The sequence below is a fragment of the Platichthys flesus genome, chromosome 4, assembly GCF_949316205.1.
Source record: "Platichthys flesus chromosome 4, fPlaFle2.1, whole genome shotgun sequence".
NCBI lineage: Eukaryota > Metazoa > Chordata > Actinopteri > Pleuronectiformes > Pleuronectidae > Platichthys > Platichthys flesus.
In genome coordinates this window covers 23,966,324-23,989,750 of record NC_084948.1, presented here as the reverse complement: position 1 = coordinate 23,989,750, position 23,427 = coordinate 23,966,324, and the positions used below count along the sequence as shown (strand labels likewise).

Below are 23,427 nucleotides of genomic sequence, written 5' to 3'. Positions count from 1 at the left end.
GAAACCACATTCCTGCATAACGCCCAGTGACTCAAAATTGTAATATTCACAAAAAAAGTTTGTGGTGAGACAAAGCGCTCACAGGCATCAAACCTTCTTTTTTTTAAACGCAGCCCTATTTGATACATGTCTGGATTCGGCATTAAAGGATAATCATGTAAATGAAGACCATGTTAAATTATAGAGCAGCGTTTAGGCGGCGAGGCTCAGACCAGGGAGACGGTGTCTTTCTGCAGGAACAGGCAGAGCTCCTTCATGGCAACACGACGCCGCCTCATTAGAACGACTTGCAGAGATCCTCCCGCTTCAAACTCTGTTTCAAGCTAATTAAACCAATTCATGAAATCAAACATAAAGAGGACAAAACATTACCACGCTGACAGCTGACATTTGGTAATTGTGAGCTGCTTGTGTGTTACAGAGAACAAGGTTACCTATAAAAAAAACCTCCAGCTGCTTTCATTACATTTTATAAACTGCTGGCTGGGGCTGCAAAGAAAATTGAAATAGTTTATATGTTTAATGAATTATTGGTGTTCGGTTTATTTATTATTTATCTTGGGGAAAAGATACCGATCCGCAAATTGCCCTTGACGGTCGTACCGGCAGCGTGTGAGTGATGTGTGACTTCGACAAAGATGTCAGGAGAGTTTTGTGGTGATAAGAGTCAACGTGGGTGTCAATGTGTTGTAAACAAAAACACATGATCTACGTTAGGTCCTGCCTCCGCCCGCTGCACCAGCCCTAACCTAGATCCCTCACAGGGTCTGTCGCTGAGGTGTGCATTGTGTCAAAGACACACTGCGGAGAAAGTCCAAACCCAATTCTCTGGATTCTGCTCATATTCAGGATCATGACTTCAAGTCGGGTTATCACTTGCTCTAATGCTCAGTTTCCTCAGACTGTCCATTGCTGCAGCTCCTCATTTCAGCCTCTGTCTGAAACACTTGGTTTCAGGTCCTGTCTCTTTAAGGCCGCTCCTCCTGATTAAGCCCAGTCTGCTCTAATTTGCTGGCTGGAACACTTCGTTGTGATTGGTCAACTGACTCTAGCACTTAAAGGAAAAGTCGGCCTTCACTCTTGCTTTACCTTCCATTACCTGATGTGGGACAGTGTATTATGCAAATGTGGGGCATAGCGATTTCACATGACAATTTAGAGAACATTTACTTTCACTAAAAAACCTATGTAACTCACTAAAAGAAAGAAAAACTGAAAAAAGGCATGGTATGTCTGCTTTAATGGAGTTTCATGTGTGTTTGTCAAGTCAAAATATCTGAAAAGTGAAGAGAAAAACAGATATACGACCAAGCTAAAGCTCAAATCAACTCATAGGACTCAAGTTGATACCTTATTGGTTTTCCACAGTGTTCAGTGACTTTTTATAATAACAAGGAAATAACCAAAAATTTGCATCCTACGTTTTTTTACTTCCTGAGATATTTCTGGAGCCGTCTCATCAGCGCCCACACCTCCTTCTGATGTTTTTCAGCTGTGAGCGACACCCCACATCACACGTGTGCAATGCATTGTGGGACAATAGTGCCCATCAACAGCCCTCTCAACATTCATCTAGTGTGCACACTGACATTCATGAGTACACTTAATTTTGTCACTTTTTCAGTGGGAATGTGCGACGTGCTCCAGACCTCGTTGGAATTAGTATGCAGAGTGGGATGGTTGATATGCTAGGTTATCAGAGAGCGTTCTAGAGTCCGGACTCGTCTACAACACCCCCGCACTTCTAATTGGAGCATCCTCCATATTTAGGAGCCAACTCAACAGCTGACCTCCGATGAGTCTAAAAACAGTGTGATGATGGAAAAAGTTACCTGCATGGAGTTGGCTCGTCCGTTGAAGGGCTGCGGCTCGGTGAAGAATTCCGCGTTGTGGTCAAGACGCCCGTGACCTCCGTACAGCCCCTCATCTGTATCCAGCTTGATTTTGTATCTGAGGGAGACGCTGGGGTTAAGGTGCAAAAGAAAAGCAGTGGGGAAACTCGCTTATGGGATCTAAGACATAAGAAGCAGTGGAGAGGGTTTTTATCAGGGGGAGCTTTTGGTTGTACAGTCGGGTTTAGCAGTGCTCCGCTGGTTTAGACTCATTGAAACACTCACATCCATCAGCATCCCCGTCTCCTCCTCGGTAACAGTTCAGAGCTCCGACAGACAAAGAGAACACTGATGGAAATTTACATAAATACAAAAGCGATTCAGTAATGGCTCAACCATCCTGCCTGCCTGTCTAATTTATCTAATTCACTGCATACATTATGAATTGGATCAAAAAAAGTGATCCAAGTGAGTGACAACGGATAAACAGACACAAAGAGAGAATCCACTCCTCCTCCTCCGGGACGCATTTATATTGTTTTACAACTTGGAGCCACAGCGGATTATCAAGTTTATTTTTTTCACAGATCAAGAGAAAAGATTCATTAATATGCAAATCATATAATTAAGTGCTTCCATCCATCCCGCTTATCCTGTGAGGGTTAGAGACGAGGGGCGTGAGTCGATCCTGGCTGACGTCAGGAGAGAGAAGGTGTCAAAACCTGGACAAGTCACCAGACTATGATCAACCTGACCTGCAAGTCTCTGAAGAACATGAAAAATCCACACAGAAGCACCCCCACCAAACTGGGATTCGAACTGGTAACTGGTTAAAATAAAAACAATCCTGCGATTGATTCTTTCTCACTTGTCTTTGCCTCATCCTTCCACCAAGTTTCAATATAAATCAGTTCTGTACATTATGCATAACACTGCTAACCGACGGTCAAACAACAAATAGCAAGGAAATCCTAATCTCTTTGGGAGAGGTAATAAATCACCTTCATAATATTCATTCCTCTTAAATTAGTATTAGCACATCTATGCATTTATGTCTTATCCTGACTTATGAATACCATATCAACTTTGCACATCTGGACACGGTAATCTGTATTGCTTTCCTATGCAGATGCTGTTTTGTGCTGCATATGGAATATACTTTGCATTGTTAGTGCATTTGATATATTTGTAAGTATTTTTCAGATGACGGTCGTTGCCCAAAACTATTGATTAATCCACAATGATTTAAAGATGTAAAGCGGTGCATCATGTCAGAGAGGACTGTGGGATGTTCTCTGCTGCACTGAGACGGTTAAGAAAAAAAATGCAACTCTCTTTGATCATGCAAGGCGTAGATGCACGTACTGTGTGTGTGTGTGTGTGTGTGTGTGTGTGTGTGTAGTAAGGGAAGGCCCCTTGCCATCACTTTCTCTTGATTCTTTTTGCACAATGTCTCCACTGTGCCTCTGAACAAGGATGCTCAGGCACTGAAGAGCTGACTGTTGGCAGCTTCCATAATAAGGTTACCACAGTTTCATGAAATATGTGCGTTACTGAAGCGGAACCAACGTGAGAAGCCATTGCATTAGAAATAATATGTAAATCACACCGTATGCTCCAGAGGGGGCTTCAGTATATATTCAGCTTTCCTGTTTTTTCTTGCAAAAGTGTGAGATCGAATTGATTACACGATGAAGTGGCCCTTCAGCAGGAGGAAATGGAGAATACTGTCACATGTGATATCTAAAGTGTTGGGGGAGACAGCCCCAAAGTCTGACTGAAGAAATTGAATCTTTTTGCTTTACAAAAAAAAAAAAAAAAGGATGCGTGTCAGAATCAGTTACCAGGCAGTTTTCTATGTCAAAGGAAATATTTAAAAAACGCCAGATTTAAAATGAGGGAAAAATCCACTTGGAGCAGTACGTATATTTTCATCTGAAAAGGTATCTCCAGGCAAAGTTAAGCCTTGCTCACGCCAATCAGAAACACTTCAACTTGCACTCTGATTTAATGTAAATACCCTTAAACAGCTCATTAACTCCCGTCTCTGCAGGGACGGCGAGCTGCGAGGAGTCGTACTGTGGCCACCGCCGGGAGAGAGGAGCACACATGCAAACAGCGCCCTAATTGGCCGGCTGAATAATCACCTTTATCTCCCCATGGGCGGCGTTGTGGAGAGCGAGTGTGATCCTCAAACACCGCCTCGCTCTGCCCCGCAGCCGGGAAAATTCAGCTTTTTGCTGGCTGCTTGTCTGTTTTGATAGTGATGATTAAAAAGAAGCGCTGCTCTGTGCATTGTTTTCCTGCCGAGGAGAAAACAATGCTCCTCCTTTGCACCTCCTCTCACCGCCATGGAGGGTTATTAACAGAACAAACTCAAACTTATCAACACAGAGGTTTCACAGGAACCATCAGAAAGATATGCCAATAGAGCTGAGCTCCAGGGCTATACTGCTGAAAACAGAGGATATATAGGATTGCAGTCGGGTTAATAATAACAAAAATACCTTTACAGTAGCTATAGTGCATGGAATATGAAAATGATGCATGCATAAAAAGGTATTTGTGTGCATATATGGCACTGAATGCACAGAAATGTCAAGTTTCCCTGCAGCAACCCAGAACCAGTGCAACGTGGGAGCTGGAAGCTCTGAGTGATTACATCTTTGTAAGTGGCCGCGGACGAGCTGCAACAACAGCTTGCAGTTGCAGGTGTAGAGTATTGTTATCAATACAGCCTTTGTGAATAAAGGGGGGGGGGGGGGGGGGGGGGGCTTAAAAAAAAAACACAAACTATTTTGCCCAGTCTGCAGAGGGCAGTCCAACACTCGGTGATTAGAACCACTGATGACCTGAAAACAATCTGTCCGTGACCGTGAGTGCAGAACAAACCACCGCTTTCTCCAGTTTCTCCACCAGCTTGTCATTTTTCTTCTTCGCTGGCTTTATGAAAGCAATAGCACTCTGGTATGAGTGAAGTCGCCTGTGTGTGTGTGTGTGTGTGTCAGCAGACTGAGGCACGGCCTTGTAAGCATTCTAAACACCATGTCGTTGCCTTTTCAGAGCCGCTCTCTGCTCAGCCCGGGCGAGAAACTGTTTCTAAGGAGAGGTGGCAGCAGCTGAAACACAGACACTGGATTCATTTGTGACCCTGAAAGTGTTTTCATAAAAAAAAAAAAAAAAAAAAAAAAAAAAGAGCATGAAACCTATTGTACTGAGCAGCCTTGAGCATACATTTGTTTTGTTGTTTCACGTCCAACAGGATTTTGAAATGATCGGTGTAAACTGACGAGTTCTTGGACAGACTTGGTAAATATTCATGCTTTTTCTTGTGAGTTTTACTGTCTCAATCATAGCTTGAATATAAAGATGGAGGACATGACAGCCGCCCTAAAGTGAAGCCAATCGTTTCAATCGCCCCCTGGTGGCTGACTGCAGTATAGTTCACCTGGATCTAGGTTCACCTGGTTCACCTGGATAGATTATTCCCGTAGAAGGTTTCTGTCATTTCGGGCAGTTCTTATTAAACTGCTGTTTGTTCAAGTGCATATTCCTTTTCCTATAATTTGGGTTTTACAAGCTTATTTGATGCCATAAAAACGGGGGGGAAACATCATGATTGACAGCTGAGACTGACTCTTGATTGGTTGAGTAGATGTATCAACAGGATGTCACCACCACGGCTCTACTACATGATCACTGGCTCTAAATGATGGCGGAAGACGTGTCCAGGAGGTTTCAGCTCCATATTTGCACATTTATTTCTTCATTTACAATCATTGGTCTTAACAAAGACAAACCAATCACCAGAATCATGTTGTCAAACCAGACGACATGAAAACACAACACAATTTGTTCTCCATCTTTAAATGCAACGAGCTGTCAGAGAACATAGAGTCTTTACCGAGCTTTTCAGGTATTTAAGTTCTGGTTTATGCCTGAAAGTAAATCATGATTCCCGGAGTTTTGGGATGTGATTATCATTCAGATTTACCTCTTTATAGTAAAGTAGTTTTATTAAAATAAGAGACAACACTCAAATTAATGTGGCACACTTATGGATGTCAAAGAGCTGTTATCATAATTTAAGCTCCAAATAAAGTGGCAGATGATTTGGCTAAACTGTTCACTGGTTTACAAACTGTCTGAACATCTGACTGCTCGTGTTTCCTGTGAAACCAATAACCTCGGGTATTTCTTTGTTGTGAACGTCATCATGAGGGAGAGAAACTGTGGTCAGAGCTGCACAAATAACACACAAGTTATAATATAAAGGAACGTTCCCATTAATACCTGAACTGAAGCAGCTCATCAATTTGTCTGCAGCAATAGAACATGAGTAAATCACAGCTTAAGCATCTGGAGTTAAAACCTAATGGGATGCCACGCAGAGAAAAGTAACGCAACTCTGTTGTCGTCATCCATCTTGATGCAGCTCACCTGCGATGACTGATTCTGGATAATATCCGAGTAAATTATTGTCACCTCTGCGTATTTGACTCTGAATTCTTGTTAGTGTCACCAGCTTCCCGTGGTTGAATTATTCCAAATGGCATTCGAGGAACGGCGCAGAGAGAGAGAGAGAGAGAGAGAGAGAGAGAGAGAGAGAGAGAGAGAGAGAGAGAGAGAGAGAGAGAGAGAGAGAGAGAGAGAGAGAGAGAGAGAGAGCGAGAGAGAGAGAGAGAGAGGAATGATGACCTGACACAATCTCAACCGCCTATTGGCACAGTGTAAATCAAAGACCAATCTGGCCTGACAGGTACAGCTTTCATGACAGGATCCTACTGGGATTTCAAATAGTCTAACCAGCCAGATAAAGCCCACTGTCGGCAGAACGCATCCACCACGAGTCGCAGGGAGAATAATAAAAAAAAAAACCTGTGATGGTTTGAGTGGCTGTCGAAAGGCTGACTTTGACTGCGTTTTAATGGCCGACGTTTTTCCGTGGAAGGTGCTTCACTCCGCTCGCTCTCCTCTTCCTCGTGCATTTGGAAGAAGACAATGAAAAGCGATGAAATAGCTTGTATAAAAAAAAAAATGAAGAGGATAAACCGTCACTGAGCATCCGACTGAGGACTGGCACGGCGGGATGACGTCCATATCACTGTTGAGTTACGACAGCAGACTTTCAGCTTTACAATTTGGCCCCAGACGCTAGAACCACCACAACACCTCCACGGAGTTGACTGTGGATTTTTTTCTTCACAGTGACTTTGACAGCTTATTGTTTTTTCTTGTATAATTGAGCTACCTATTGAGAAGTCATGCAGAACAAGTGGGTTTCTATAAAACAATGCTGCAACCCTGATGCTTCTACCTTCAAAGATAAAAGAACCTGAAAATCCATCACGGTCAACATGCAGTCGTCCAATCTGCGTCACAGAGCAACTGAAGGTAACTTAATGGTGGTTTTCTTTGCTCGAGACAAACACCCTCTGATAAAGCACAGAACTCCTCACGTTGCCAAAGAGGATAAAACATTGAATCCATTTTCAGTGATGCACAGCATGGCCGGCTCCATCCAGCCATTGTTTCTAGATGGAGCTGTGGTGTGAGGGCACCTCTGTGACATCCGTGACCCTCACACAGGTAAGAAAGTTTAAGTATATGACAGCCGAGTGTAATGAAAAAGCACTTTTGGACTCATTGAGCTTGTCTTGTTTACCTCCTCTGCCTCTGAGTGGCACTTTCATCTGTCTTCTTCCCTAATTGGATCCTGTGCACACATTCCCATCGGAGGATCGGCATGTCCTCATGCACACGGCGCATTTACCTTCCTCACACACACACAGGCACACACACACACACACACACACACACACACACACACACACACACACACACACACACACACACACACACACACACACACACACACACACACACACACACACACACACACACACACACACACACACACACACACACACACACACACACACAAAAACACACGCAGAGCACATTTGCCTTTATGTGTTTACTGCCTCTCTGTATAATGACAGCCAGAGCTTTGCCCTCGCATTTATTTGCATTTCCTCTCAACCCACCCTGTGTCTGAGGCCTCCTCTCAAAACATCAAAAGAAGCACCAGGAGGAAAAGATGTGGTTCCATCTAAATGAAAATAAACCCTCAAAAATGGTGTTACAGACACTGTGCAGCGAGGCTATTAGCGCTGTGCCCGAGACTCAACCCCGTCAAGGCAGAGCGGAGCGCACAAGGCAGAATATACAGTAATTGCACATCAGACAGGCTGACAATTAACAGCTGATCCAGAAAGATTAAAGGTTAATTCTGTTTCTTCTTTTAATCTTCAAATACACTTGATTAAAGTCTCACTGTTGGTATTTAAAATGTGTTTTGTGGATGTAAATAAACACTGAGATTAGAAATGTTCTACTATTGTTTTATTTGTTCTGATAATCATTGTATTTAGTGACATTTGCCACATAATGACAATGAAATTAAGCAATATAATGATATCCGGTGGATTTTTCATTTTAGTTCCAAATAGAACTGCAGTTCAAGTGAATTTCAAAGCTTCCTCACAGGAAAAACATTCAAATTCTATTATAACTACCACAAAGCTTCAACTTATCCATCTTAATGAAACAAAGCAAATCAAGGAACAACTGCTGTTTAACAGCCTCATTGTCAGACGATCCAATCACCATCATTTGAGACTGAGTCGCTCATGTGTGGTGATTTGAGCCGCCGGCTTCCAGAGAAAACGAACAAACTCCGCGTCTCGAGTCGCCGCCGCATTATTCAAGTCACAGACGAGGAAACCTCACGGCTTTGAATCCCGTTCCGGTGGGGAAACCGTTAGAGCCCCAAAAGAGAATGATGTCCGTTATAATAAATACAAATCTGTCAGATTCTCTGTCCCCCTTCACATCCCTGATCATTAAGCCTGGTGTAATCACAACTGTGGGACTCATTAAATTCCTCCGCGCTGCTCGCTGGGAAGACAGACAGCCGCTGCAGCTAAAGAGAGCACTTTCTGAATCACTGCCTCCTGCTATTATTTCCCGGCACCGGCAAAACAACACCACGATAAACAACGGACTTGTATTCCCTCCCAGCAGCCAGTGCTGAGATAGAAGTGTTGGCCTCGGATAGAACGCTGCCATTAAAAGTTTGGGTCTTTACATGTCACATTTACTTCAAACTCGTCTGGCACCGTGTTTAGATCGGAGATTCACTTCTCAACTGCGGGGGAAGGAAGTGATTTTTATTTATTTCCTTCCATGCGCTGACGAGTTAAACGGCAGACTCATTTAGAACCACGTCCAGCCTTCAGCCTCGTATCAACAGTTACTAGTGAGGCGGAGAGGTGGGGCTGCCTGGTGATAGAAACCTACAGTACAGTCACAGAGCCAGTTTCAAATGTAGCTGGTCGTCACAGGCTGGAGATCAGCTACTCGCTCACGTTGATGGAACGTGAGTGAGACCTGTCGGACGTGGTGTTCTGTAAGAAAAACTTCAGGAATTCCAATAGCACTCGGTGGAGCGCACACGCCTGCCATGGCCCAACAGTCGCCGTAAATTCAATCAGGCTGAAATCAAATTTCACACAGTCACAGATATCAGTCCCCTAAACGTGCCTGACTCTTTTCCATTCAGGTCCATGAAGTGTTCTCTGGGAAATCAGTGGATATGTAACAAAAACTAGTGTGGTAAAGAAAGTGAAAAACATCCTGGGTCCACACCTGACCACCACATCCTTCCCCCAAGTTTTGTGGAAAAGTGTCCAGGTGAGGATATTACTCTGACACTTAAACAGTAATAAAGTGCAATCAACACACACACTGGTCATATAACACACAATCAATGCGGGAAAAGACAACGGCTACAAACCCACAACCAGCTGGTGTGTGTGGCTCCAACAGAAAAGTCTGATAACCTTCCACATTTGAATTGTTGTCAATGAATCCAATGGAAAATCAAAAAACCATCAGTATATTTAAACAACTGCCAAGTAGCACTTCCTAACCTGCCAGGGCAGGCAGATGGAAACTAGCTTGTATGGCTAAATCTGGCACATTTACATTTTGGACTCAAGTGCGCATGTTAATCAATGTGCACTGTTCTATGAACGGTCATATAACGGCGACTACATGTGTAGCTCTGTGCTGCAAAAAGTGGAAATTTAGATATGTTGGTGATGCAAGACAAAAGGTGTATATGATGTTTTTAGCTTGTACTAAATAGGTGTTGTGTTACTGCGTGTTAGTGAGGCACAAAGATACGAGAGGGCCTGATGGTCGATGTCTTCCCAAATAAATGAGATGAAAAAAGAGAAAACCCATGTTTGGATTTCTATCTCCTCTCTGTCCCCTTCTTACCAGACGTCTCACACAATCCTCAGTTAGTGATCCAGTCAAGCTCCAGAAGAGATTAATCATGTTATTGTATCAAAAGAAGTAACTAACAGAGCGAGAGTGCAGCCCGGCGTGACAGAGGGAAGATTTTCAAACAGAAACAGGCGCCCGAAATGACAGATGAAGGCTCAGAAGGATACTTCCCTGGAACGTCCACAGCCACCCGGTATCCCTGGAAGCTCTTGCTGGGGTGGAAGTTGAAGATAAAGAGCACGTTTGCCCTGTCAAACACTATGACCTTGTCCTCCTCATGCTGGGCGCTCACGAAGGCCTGGAAGGGGGATGGTGGGGGGGTGGGGGAGAGAAGAGGGGAGAGAAGAGAGGAGCTAATAAACGACTTCTTCATGAATAGTCATTACCTTTCTCATCTTGGATTAAGAGAGTTATAATGGGGCACATTATATCAGTGGCCGACACATTTCCAAATAGACCGGAGTAACATTCGCGCTGCATCAATTTTCAGGTGGCACTCATCAGCAGGACGCAGCGGCCCGGGGGGGTGCGCTGTCAGCTCGAGTCAGGCGGCACGTGATAAAGTCGCCCGCTCTCCCGCCGAGCCGGCTACTGTTAACGTGTCATTAGCGGAGATTATCAATGTCACCCAACCCCTCCCCCCCCCTATTTTTAGCGCCTTGTTCCCCGAGCCAATTTCTGGGCAGCGTATTCACGGCTGAGCGAGGAGATAAGCGCCCCTGCAGCCCGTCCGTCAGCGAGGACGGAGGTGAAGGAGGAACGGGATGACAGTCTGGAGTTTGGTTTCTACAGAAGTCTTTAGATTTGTTGCGATGCCAAAGCTCCTCTGGCTGACGGCGACGGTTTGAGCAAACGGAAAAACAAAAATAACCTGCATTCATTAGGTTTGATCCTAACAAGCATGTACAGTAAGTACAGATGTGGGCGGTGAAGAAGAACAAATACTTTGGAACTGTTCTTAAGTACATGTCTCAGGCATCTGTACTTTATTTTCTACACTTTCTACTCTTTATATATATATATATATATATATATTAAAAAAGGCCTTTTACCTTTGTTTTAATGCATTTGAGAGGAATTAATATATTAAAAATACTATATTAATATAATATTTAATTCACTGAACACACTCTTCATGCTCAATTTTTTTTCTTACTTTAACCTATGTTTTTAGTGTATTGCTTTGTATATTATTAAGTAAGTAATTTCAAGTGGTTTAAGATACATATTACTGCTACAACTACACTATATTAATGTGACCTTGCACAGGTACAGGAGGTAGAAATGACCTTCAGAGGCAACCATTTTACTTTCAGTACATTTCAGTGCCTGTACTTTTTTACTTGTATACTTCTGCTTGAGTAAACAGATAGGATCAGTCCTTAAAACTTTCCATAAGTTGTTTTTAAACACGTGCTATCTGTACTTCTACTTGAGTAAAGAATGTGTGAACTTTTCCGACCTCTGGATTAATGTGCATTTTTACTTATAAATGAATAAGTACATGTAAATGCAATCAGCAGAACTGGAGGTAATCATAAATGTATTCTTATTTTATTCAGAAGCCGTTAGTGAAATGCAAATTGTTATCTTATGATTTCCGAATGAAAAAAAACATCTCCCCCAGGCGATGTATATGATGTATGAACAGTCATCTAGTGTTACACTACTGAAGTCTTTAAGATTCCATTTCCTGTCCCTGCAGCCTCCCACTGTACTGAATCAACAGTTTTGGGTGGAACTAAGTGAGGCAATGGGAGCGGGGGGTAAATCCCTGCAGTCGCCCCATTTGTGACCTCAGCACTCCTGAATGAAAACATCTTTTTGTGTAAACCGCTGTTCGAATGCAACATTTCCACAAACGACCGCCTCAGTCCAGAGGAGCTCACGCCAAGTCAGCGGCGAGCTAACCCGGGACTGTGCGTGGGAAACAAAAATTGCTTTTGCCCCGGGTAAACATTTTATGTGTCCAGGGAGAAGGAAGACATCCAAAACACATCTGAAGATGCAACCTGCTATAAAATTATGTTTAGATTTTCCTCCCCCCCCTGAGGTTTTCTCAGGGAACGCCGACCACTGACTGAATCCCAGCCTGATGTAAGAATGCTGCTCGGTCTTCAATGCCTCCAATGACCTTGAAATGATTAAATACAGCTTCCTAACGTGATCATAAAACAGCTTTTTTACTGCTGTACATACAGACGGATACGAGTTATACTGTTAGAAAATAAAAGCACTTTACGGGCGTCTGAATTGGCCTCACAGCCGTGAACACAGGTGTAAGTGGAACACGGACACGAACACTGAACTTTATAGTGTGCGGCCCCTTATTTACATTTCATCACAGTTGCAGCGACTCAAGTGACCAGCTTCAGTTCACGTCCTCGGCCTTTTGAAGCTCACAGCTGCGCGGCTTCAAAGAGGCGGAACACAAACCAAACTTTTAAAGGCAAAGTCCGCTCAGTTGGCTTCTACCTGGGACAACGGGGAGAATGGCCGACAGATCCTCTCTCTCTCCCTGCCCTCCTCCTCTTTTCAACTACACAACGCCCTTGGATCCTCCCACCGCGGTTGAAATATTGAACCGAGCCATAGAATATTCCCACTAAGCACGATTACCTTGGCAATGTCATTGATAAGCTGTGCAGGGGATTCAGACTCATCTGGTTATTACGGCGGAATCTCGGAGCAGTTATTGGCGTTATCTGTGAGCAATGTTCTACAAAGACCTTTTGTGATATTGTATCAATCCCGGATTTTCTTTTTGTATCAGTCGCTTCCAAGGACGGAGCCGGGAGCTGAAGAAAAGCCTGGAACTGATTCATTACAGAGTACACAGTCAATTTGTCTTTTTCAGACCATTTACCTGCTATTTTAGTTTTTACATTATTACATTTCTACTGGTTTAAATGGGGAACTTGATTTCACAAATTTTCTGTAATTGTTTTATTTGCTACAGTTTTTTTAATAGTATGTATTAAGTGTCTCGATATTGAAGTGTTCTCAGATGTGATGCATGAATTGATTTCTTTGCATGTGATCTGTCATGTGACCCAGATCATGGTATTGCTCACGTGTCCATACTAATCATGTGATCACTATAGGTTTAAAACTTTCCCTGACGAAGGCCTTAAAGGTCAGGTTGGTAATTTGACACGTTTTGTCCTGTTTGTTGAAATCAATAAATAAAGTAAGATACAAAAAGACGTTAATCCTGGTCTTGCTAAATTGTCCAGGATTTCCGCCCTTAGCTTTAATGTCTGGAACCCATAGCTACGTTTCACCGCTGAGCTGAATCAATAGATAAAGAGATATTATAGGTCATTAAACTGGTCTGACCTGTAAAAACCTTCCTGATGATCACGCTCTTATTATTTAGCAGCTTTGTATCATAGCAGACTGTTAAATTGGATGTGATTAGAGTTGCAAAGGGGCGGAACATTTCTGGTAAATTCCCGTGGAAACTTTCCGGAAACTTTCCACGGGAATATTAAGCTCTGGAATTTTGGGGAATTTTGAAAAAAATAAATACATAAATTGAACGCTGAGCAATAAAAACATCATTCAAAACTCTATTTTAAAGCTGTATGGAATGCAGCACATGCTGCGCGTTGAATTTCAACCCTGCACTGTGCATTCATCCATCAGATGCGCAGATAATTCCCAGCATCCTGCACACTACAGCAGGGCTATTGAGGCGTGCTGTAGTGTGCAGGACTAGTCAGGTAAGTTTCTATGATATTACTGGGGAAAATATATTAGCATGCTGATTGAGGATTGTTCATCTGTTCATCTACCCTCTCATCATCTCATGTGTGGAGACATTTTATCCCAGCCAATGTAGAAGGAAAGGCTGTGTAAATTTGCAGACACTGTGCAAAGACCTATGTTAAGAATGACACAAGGTGTAGAAGCATATAATTGAGTGCCCAAAGTTTCCTCAGGGCTCAAATCAGCCTATGACAAAATGTTTATATTTATGTCTCTATATGACTAGGTAAATACAGTTAGTATAAATTACCAACACAACAGTTTATTCCCGTTAATTCCCATGGAAAGTTTCCAACTTTGAATATTCCCGGAATTTTGCAACCCTATTTGTGATCAAAACCCAAATCCATAATATATTTAACTAATTACCTCCAGTTCATCAGTCGGAGGTAGCCACTGCCCTAATTCAATGTTGTCTCGAGATCCCTTCAATAGGGTAAACTCTCCCCATCAGAGATAGTGTATCTGCAATATTCATTATCCTTAATTATCCTGTTTTTGTGATGGATGATCTTCCTGCTCCCTACATATCACAGCCGCCTGCAGCCTCGCACATAATTCAACTTAACGGAAATGATATCCTTCAGACCGCCATGACGTAAACTGAAATATTTTACTTCAGTTTCTGAAGTGATCAATCACAGAAGGAACATAATGAGATGATGTCTTGAGTGTACGCTTCAGAGCTGTCATCCGCGGCTGTAAATGAAAAAAAGAAAACTTAACAGAAACAGCCAAGAAAAACAGCAGCCACAATGTTTAGCAGGTCAGCACCGGTGCCAAATGTATGCATCCTCCCTGCCAATAGCCTCCTCTGGGATCAGCCTTCCCTCAGACTCCACAAAGGGGAGCAGAGGAACCAGCCAGACTCGGCTTTTCCTTTGCCGCACCTTCAAAGCTGCGTTTCATCCGGTTGTAAAATGTGCACGCGGCTCTGGGACGTCTGAACACACCTCTCTCTGATTGATGGACCAATGGGCAGAAATTATCCTTGTGAACCAGACATGTCTCTTAATTAAGCTCTCTGATACATTCCTGACTCCGCTGCATTTGTGTGTCTGTTGCGCGGGGGAGACGAGCGGGTCAGGGTGTCACGCAGCAAGGTGAAGTAGTTTCTAATCTTCAAAACGGATTCCCGGGGTTGTGAGGGAGGTGTTTTTTTTTTTTAATCAATTACACAGACTTACTTCTAATCCCTGTCAATTCAGCAACACTCTCCATTTGCATTATCCCATCACTTTGCTCCCGGAGAGTCGAGAGAGAGAGAGAGAGAGAAACACCTTTTCTCGTTCTTCCAGAGGCTTCGACAGCAGGCGGAGAGAGAAGCTACAGGATGAACTTTATTAACGTTCACCTTGACAGCAGCCGGAGAAACAAGACGTCTCCAAAATGAAACTCTCTTTATGGTGCATTTATTTCCTGCCTCAGTCCAGGATCTAAGTGCCTGCAGAAATAAAACTGTACGTGTGTGTTAAGACGGAGGCTTCAGAAAACCTTCACTCAAAATCCTACATCGAATATATCGTTATTTAAATATTGGCTGAGAAATAATCTATATCTGACAAAAAATTTTGAGAATTAATTTATCTGGATTTAAACAACAAAAGGGTTTAAAATAAAGAGTTAGATACAAGACCTTTAAATGTGATGTTTCTTAAAGATGGACAATGTGATAACTTCCCCATTTCAATGGCCCCCTGGTGGCTGACTACAGTAACGGCCTTACCCCCACCTCCTCCATGTTAGCAGATGAGACATGGGCCAAATGAACAAGTCAAAGTCCAAGTAGTTTATTTGAAATGTAATTATTGACACCTGAGACCGACTGGAGAGAGATCGATCATGTGTATCAGCAGGACCACGATACCGCTGTTCCATAGCTCGATCTCTATTCATTATCTACCGTCTCTATATGTCCCATTGCATTTTGTATTTTCATGTTTAAGTGATATGTCACTATAATAACACCTTAGACAGATGCCTTTCAAGAAGTCAGTAGAGACTGTGAGTCTTTAATGGGGACTCAACCATTGGAGCGTCATGATTTATATATAATCAGTTTTCTTATAAACATTGTATATGTAACCTAGGTTGTTTAACCTTTGTACACTATGTTTTGTATATATTTATCATCATATTTACTATGTGTTTTAATAGCTTAAAACTGTCATACATCATGTGTGTAGTAAACATGGATTGCAGGTATATAAGATGACAGAAGTCTGAAGAAGGGACGTGTGCTTGAAATGTCACTACGTCAAATACAATCCATTAACGGGGTCTTTTAGGTGTGCGTGTCTTCTCCTCAAACTTATCTCAATATCTCTAATGTGAATTGGTAATTGAGGCTGTCTGCACAAAGAGCCTGATGTAGAGTGAGCGTGTGAAGTCCTTACAGGTGGGGCAGCCAGCCAGCCGTACTTGTCCTCGGTGCGGTTCATGTCCCGGTCAAAGGCGTAGAGCTGCCGGTAGCGGAGGTGATCTATATCCAGGAGGTTAAACTGCCGCCGGGCATAGTGGCAACTCTGATTGTTCCCCTCTCTGGGGAAATCCAGCCACTCAGGATGGCCAAACTCGTTCCCTGCAAGAGAAAAAGTTATTAAAGAATGTACATAATGAAGGGGAAGGCACACACAGTCCTTATGAATTAGCATTCTCTATCGCACCACTCGATATGAGCTTCTTTTCAGGTCCGGCGCAGTTTTTAACAAGACCAAAAGAAATGATCAAAAGAGCCCAGAGCCACAATCTGTGGCCTTTTCATAACCTCAGCAGAGGTTAGTCCGTTCCATATTTAAAACAGAGACTCAAAGCTCCTGCAACATTTTCATCAAGCTTCATGTCACAGAGGAACCTGCACATTCATGAATACAACTTTGGGAAAAGAAGCCAACGCAATTAAAAACACTGCAAATAAATCCCAACGCTTTTATTTGACACGAAGCAAACCTTGAGTCATTGCTGGAAATGGGGAAAAAGTGCAATGAAGTTTAAATTCACAAAAACAAACACATATTAGTCTGGGAGAGAGTCCTCTTTATCACCTTGATTAATTCAACTTTATAAAAATATTATCTGCATTTTCTGATTCATTCTCCCTCCTAAAAACTGCAGTAATTTAATGCAGCTTCTCCAGGAGACGACACATTTTCTTTAATAAAAAGACGAGTATCATTGAGGCATTCAGAGATGCACAGGCCAGTTGCATAAGCTCAATGCGTCGGAGACAACGGCCCTGTCACTGTGACGCTGTCTTGAGATGAGATAATGAATCCGTCTACGGGTGTCACGTCAACATCATAAAACAACGGCCGGGATAATTGAATTCCCGGCAGAGCAAGAAACACACGAGACAAGAGATGGAGGAAGATGCACGACAACAGAACGGAGGCCGGTTGTTTGTTTGATGCGAAGAGCGACTCCCTCCTCCTCCTCCTCCTCCTCCTCCTTCTTCTTCTTACAAAGAGGAAAACCTCAGAGTGACGGGATGAAGTGGAACAGACAGGGAGTGGATTCTAATGAAGTACATCATGTAGGTCTTAAAGAAGTAGCACTGTAAGGCATGGACTGCTGGCAGAAGGAGCCCACGGCAGCACCACTCGCCTACGAATTAGGGCAGCGGGGACGCACTGTGTGTGTGGGGGGGGCAGGGGGGGAATGCAGGTGTAGTGGGAAGGAGGAGGCAGTGGCTTTTCTTGTGACACCTGCATGAATAACAAGTCTCCCACGCAGCTGAACTCCAAATGTAAAAGGAGAGAATTGCACTTCAAAAAGCGCGGGCGGTCGAGGTGCTCACCGAAGAGGAGTGAGCTCACCACACGTTCGGCAAGCACCGGAACATTTCCCCCGTTATGAATATTTCACGTGCAAATGATCTCACACAGCAACAGGAGCTTTACACATTTACAGCAGGTGCACGGCTTTAATTGATCGTAACGCAAAATGAAGTGAATCTAAGGTGACGCCCTTTGTTTGATCTTATATAGGAAATCATGGGAGAATTACAGAGAACACCTCATTTTGTATCAGGCCATGAGATATACGCACACTTTAAATCTCTGTGTGTTCTCTAATGATCGTGCTACAGTGAACGTCATGATGTAACTGAATCAATAGGATTCTTGCTAATAGGAACAATTCGTTTTGTATTAGAGATATGTGGACCATTTATCTTGTTGTGCACTCGGTGTTGAGCAGGAGGGAAGGTCACAGGGTTTCTCCTCCTCGGGGGGGTTGGAGTCGAGATTACATTTTAACACCGATGTGTGGTTGTTAATGTTCGAGATATGACGGTCGCAAAAAATGAAGTATAGCCTATATAAAGGCTGGAGTACAGGTCAGACACCCAGTCTCCTCCGTGTTAGTGAGTGGGAAATAGAGCAACAAAATCTGCTTGTTTTGAGAGCAGGCTGTATTAAGAACTCTATTGTTCCAAAAGTCAATGCACAAAGAGTTTGAGGTTACTCACTCGTGCATAAACACAAACTGTACAAGTAAGATAAAAAAACAAACTGTTTACTCTAAGTACTAACTGTATTTATACATCAGATCCTGGCTGTCATAAACACTGCCTCCTCCAGGTCAATGGATGGGACATGGCCTTAACTAAACTACTCACAGTACGCGTTGAATACATTTTTTTTCTAAAGATATCTTTTGTCACTTTAGGCAGCTCCCATCATTATGAATGTTCAAGTGCTTTTTCTGATAAGTTGTGTTTGTTTAGTGACCTTGATTGACAGCTGAGACAGTTTCTCGGTTTCACTACTATACAGACTCCGGCCAAAATGATGTCAAAATCTCATATCTTGAATAATTTGTTTATGAAACGAGTAGTGATGGAGACACGTCGTCCATCTTTATATACGATATATTGTCATAAACCACAAACAATGAATAAATCAAAAAACTTGAACTCCTAGAGGAATAGCACATTGCTGCAAATGCTTTTGTAGGTCCTGAAATAGCAGTTTATTTTCTTGCAAATAGTTCACTGTGAAAACACACAAAGCTTTGGGCGGTTCACCATCTACATGGTGTGAATGTCTTGATTTGTTTTCATCGGATAACGAGATCACCTGACTTAACAGAAGTTCCTGCTTCATCTTCCAATCCCAGAAACAGCCACTCTGCATTTTGTCAGAGTGAAATGTGCCTGCACTGTGTGTGCTCAGCCAGTCAGAATTAGTTTATCCAGCCCTGGTGGAGCTTGTGTAAGGGCAGCGATGATGCCGCTCTTCATTTTCTCTCCTTTTACAGCAGCTCACCAGTTTCACCTCAGCGCTGACACTGGTGCCATTGGGATGAACCACGAGCCGGAGTGTAAGGATCACATGGCTTTGTTGTGAGATGACAAGAGAGACGGCCGTGCTATACTGCTGTGTAACATATTCACTATGGCTAAAGCTCCAGTGCAATCAAAGTGAGACATACTGGAGTGTACTGGGACTCCCTTTCCCTCCCAGATCTTCACTTCTTCTGTGTCCTCTCTTGGGAGGTGAAGACAACTCTACACCTCTCCACACAGCAGAAGACAAACCTTCTCGTCCTCCTCACACTGGGGATTTGGTGAGACATCACCCTTGTGTCCCTCCTTATTTTTTCTAGAGGGCACCTCCAAGCTAGCTCTTAATCACATCAGTCCCTAAAAGTAATTTCACACCGCCTCTGTCTGCCGCGTCATGGCCCGTGGCCACATGTGGCAGGTGGTTTTTCCTGGAAGGCATGAACGCCCTCGAGCAAAAATAAGTTCTCATGAGTGCTGTGTTGCCACTAGGGGGAGTGTGTAGTGTCAATCTCCTCAACTTCCCGGTGTCATCAGCGCCTCGAGGAAGAAAAAAACGTGTTCATGCACCTTCCTCAAATGTCCAAATCATCCTCCCTCTCTGCTCATCATCCACACTACTGTTTAACACAATCTGAACACAACACACAGTGAGTAGAGTGATTATTAATACCCAAAGACCTGAAAGACTTTTAATAGAAAAGTGCTCAATTTAAGCTACCTCTGGACAATCCTCCCCTTTAATGAAGTTATGTTTTTTTGTTGTTGTCCGTGATTAGTTTTTTTTTTTCGGAAACAAGATTACCAGAAAAACTACTTAGCGACTTTCCACGAAACTTGGTGAAGGGTGGAAAATGGGACCAGAAATATCCTTAACGAGTGGATCCTTGTTTTGTTTCCAATTTCTCTAACATTATGAGATAGGGCGAGTTTTACAGAGAATGATTCAACGATCTTGATGACAAAGAATAAGGTGTATTTAGGGGTCTGACTATGAGTGTGGGCAATTTGGTTGGTTTCGGCTTGACTGAATTTAAGTGGACTATTGGGCTTTAGCTGATGAACGCACTCTACTGACTGACATTCTGGTTAGTGTTTTGTTTTTTTGTCAGCATGATTTTGCAGAAACTACTGAGCGGATAAAGGATGAGGCCGAATAAATCCTTTACATTTTTGCTTGAATCTAGATAAACAGTCCGATGCAGCACATTTCTGCTCATTTTCACCAATTTACCAGCGAATAATTCATGGATCCTGATGAAAAATGAAAAAAGGGATATTTATGCCACTGATATTTATTAGTGTCTGTGTGATTTTGTGCAGCTTGATTGAATTGAAAGGGTCTGTTAGGCCTTGGCCGACATATGCACTCTATCACAGATCTGTTGAGCAAGATTATTGGTCTAGCTCACATCCTGGCAGTCAAAACAAGAAAAATGAAGTTGTATAGCAACCTCTTTTGCTTTATGGACGGGAACAGATAATACGTCTAAGTCACTATGAGCCACGTCAGGATTGTTCTTATTTTCTTGAGGATGGAGACTGTCTCAAGGCACTTCTTATCCCAATGACACGATGGCACCAAAACACTCAAATCTAAAACATTACTCAAGGCCTCTCAACCACACGTAAGACATGGGACATCATACACAACATTAAAAGGTATTAGATTATGCATTAAGTCATGGATTTACAATGAATAAATGAGGAGCCAACAGCACTGAGATGGACAATCCCAGGCCATTCTAAGCAGGACAAGTGGCGCCTAATGCTGCATATCAGGAGAGGGTAGACTTGGTAAGTGACTGGATCTGCTTCACGTGTATGACCTCTACAGTTTGACAGGAGCAGCCCTCGTGACTGATTTATTGTAAAATTCTCCACAGTCAATCACAATTTAATGCAGCAAGTGGAGTCTGAAGAAAATCAAGAAGACGACCTAAGCCTAATAACAATTTGCCGTCCATCAGTAGGTCTATCAATGTAGGTTTCCACCATGTGTCTAGTGTGGCCCCACATCAAGATAATTTGCTGAGTGAAAAATGAATGGAAGCAAAGATGTGCTACAATTTAGCAGTCTTCCTTTTTAAAATATTTACAAATGCAATCAACGTATATTCTCTGGATTTTATCAACAACACTTCAACGGCAGAAGTGAGGCTCCTCCCACCATCCCCTCGGCGTGATCACCTCTGGGATTTCGTTCTCCAGGAGAAAAGTGAAAACTGTCAGGTATGAATATGTCATTTTCAATGCATAATTTACTATTTTGGTGTATCCACTCTACGTCTGCCTCGTCAACCTCGACACTACTTTTGAGTTCCTACATTTCCCAGAGTGGATTTCTCCCCATGGGAAGTGGTTTCTCTCTGTGTTGCAGTGTGTTGCGTACAGTATGTGTAGGTGGTGGGACCGAGAGCCACCACAGACGCATTGTTATCCTTCTGTTTTCCTCCGTTGAGGAAGAAGTGAGAAGAGGATCAATGCGGCGGCGTGTAATGCACAGTGCAGGCTGTTGAACTTCACATGCCGCTGTCAACACACACAGAGGGAGACGCCGAGCTACAAATGAATTACACAGACGCTCAGCTACGTGCTATGTGTAACACGACTGAGTCGAACCAGCTGAGACACAGTTGTGAGTAGATTGTGTGTTCACGTTGAAAGGATTAATCAGTGTCAGGGATGGGAGTGTGCATAAAAAAATCATAACAACACACACAAAGGATGGGAAGCTACTCATTTTGACAAAAACATCGAAAACAATTCTGCACCACTTAGTAATACAAATATTTAAAAGACTGTCTAGTTATTGTTTGAGTTTATTTAAAGACTGTATAAGTGAAGCCTAAACATATTTTTTGCCCCCGGTGGCTCGCTGCAGCATAGGTCATACACCCAGTCCCCTCCATGTTAGTGGATGGGACATGGACGAAACTAAAAAGTCAGAATACCCATCAAATAAATGTTTCCCACTTAAAACCCCATCCAGACTGCACCCTGCCTTTTGTCAGCTGCATTGGCAAACTAGCCGATGGATTGGTTGGGCTGTTATTTGGTGTTATAAAAATGAGGAGGACTGCCAGCTGAATCTGACTCCTGATTGGTCGGGCATGTGAAACAGTGGGACCTCGACACTGAGACGCAGGTTCTGGAACCAAATGTGGTCGCAATCCATTTCGGCGAGATTTTGGCTTCTTCTTTGCACAGACGGAGGAAGTGAAGACGCGTCTAGCATCTTTATTTACACTCTATGAATGCAGCCGGCAGCAGTGATCCAAAATGCACAGTTTGAGTGACATCTGGTGGTCCCACTTGATTTTAGATTACTTCACCGTGAACATCAGCATGCAGTGTGGAATTTGGACAAGTTGTTCGAGCCAAAAAAGTGCAACAGATGATTTCACTGATTAGTGTCTTCTCTGTGGTCGAAGATGCATGTCGGTGGAAACGCCTGATGCAGTGAATTGGAACAACACGGCATATGTTCAGACTTTAAAGCACTACACACACACACACACACACGTTACACACCGATAACCCCGAAGACCAGAGTGGAAACACGTATCCAAATTACTTTGGTTTGAGAAGAGAAATCATGTTGATCTATAAGTGAGATTATTGTTAGTGTTGGCTACTGTAGGACCACATGGACCGGCCAAAGGGATTGTGGGTACGTGAAATTCAAATTCAAATTGTAAACTAAACGATTGTCCATCATTCCTCTGCTGAGGATGGCAATAATCCACCAAATCATTCTGTGGGATAAGACGGCTCATGTCCATCTACTCTCTTAAGCCTTTTGTCACTTCTATGGCAAATAAAGTTTCTTTTTTATTGAGCATTTTCTGATCTTTAGAGAAAGTAGCTAAAGACTTCAAGCATCACGTGCCCTTGATATAAATTAAGTTTTGGATGACTGATGATGAAGCAAGTGTCCAATGAAAGAGCGGCCTGTCAGTCCATGTGACTCTACGTTTAAAACTGTGGGTTCAGAATAAGTTGGCGTGAACCTTACATGAACCAGAACCAAAGGAAAACAATGGATCACTTCTTCTTCTCCTTTGCTCCGGAGCGAGGGAACTGAACTCAGAGAGGGATAAATAAAGAGCAAAAGAAAACCCGCTCTCCACATCGTTCATTGTGATGTGACTTCTTCTAGTGGCCCGCACAAGACCTCACAAC

At 43.0% G+C, this 23,427-nt stretch overlaps 1 protein-coding gene across 1 annotated transcript in view; it reads right to left on the bottom strand.

The window, feature by feature from the left end:
• gbe1b (glucan (1,4-alpha-), branching enzyme 1b) overlaps nt 1–23,427 on the bottom strand; it is a 77,441-nt gene that overhangs the window by 7,958 nt on the left and 46,056 nt on the right. Inside the window, exons 13-15 of the mRNA XM_062385479.1 lie at nt 16,355–16,539; nt 10,355–10,485; nt 1,833–1,950 (exon numbers count right to left, since the gene is read on the bottom strand). Of these exons, the coding sequence (XP_062241463.1) occupies nt 1,833–1,950; nt 10,355–10,485; nt 16,355–16,539 (434 nt within the window). The remainder of the gene's footprint in view (nt 1–1,832; nt 1,951–10,354; nt 10,486–16,354; nt 16,540–23,427) is intronic.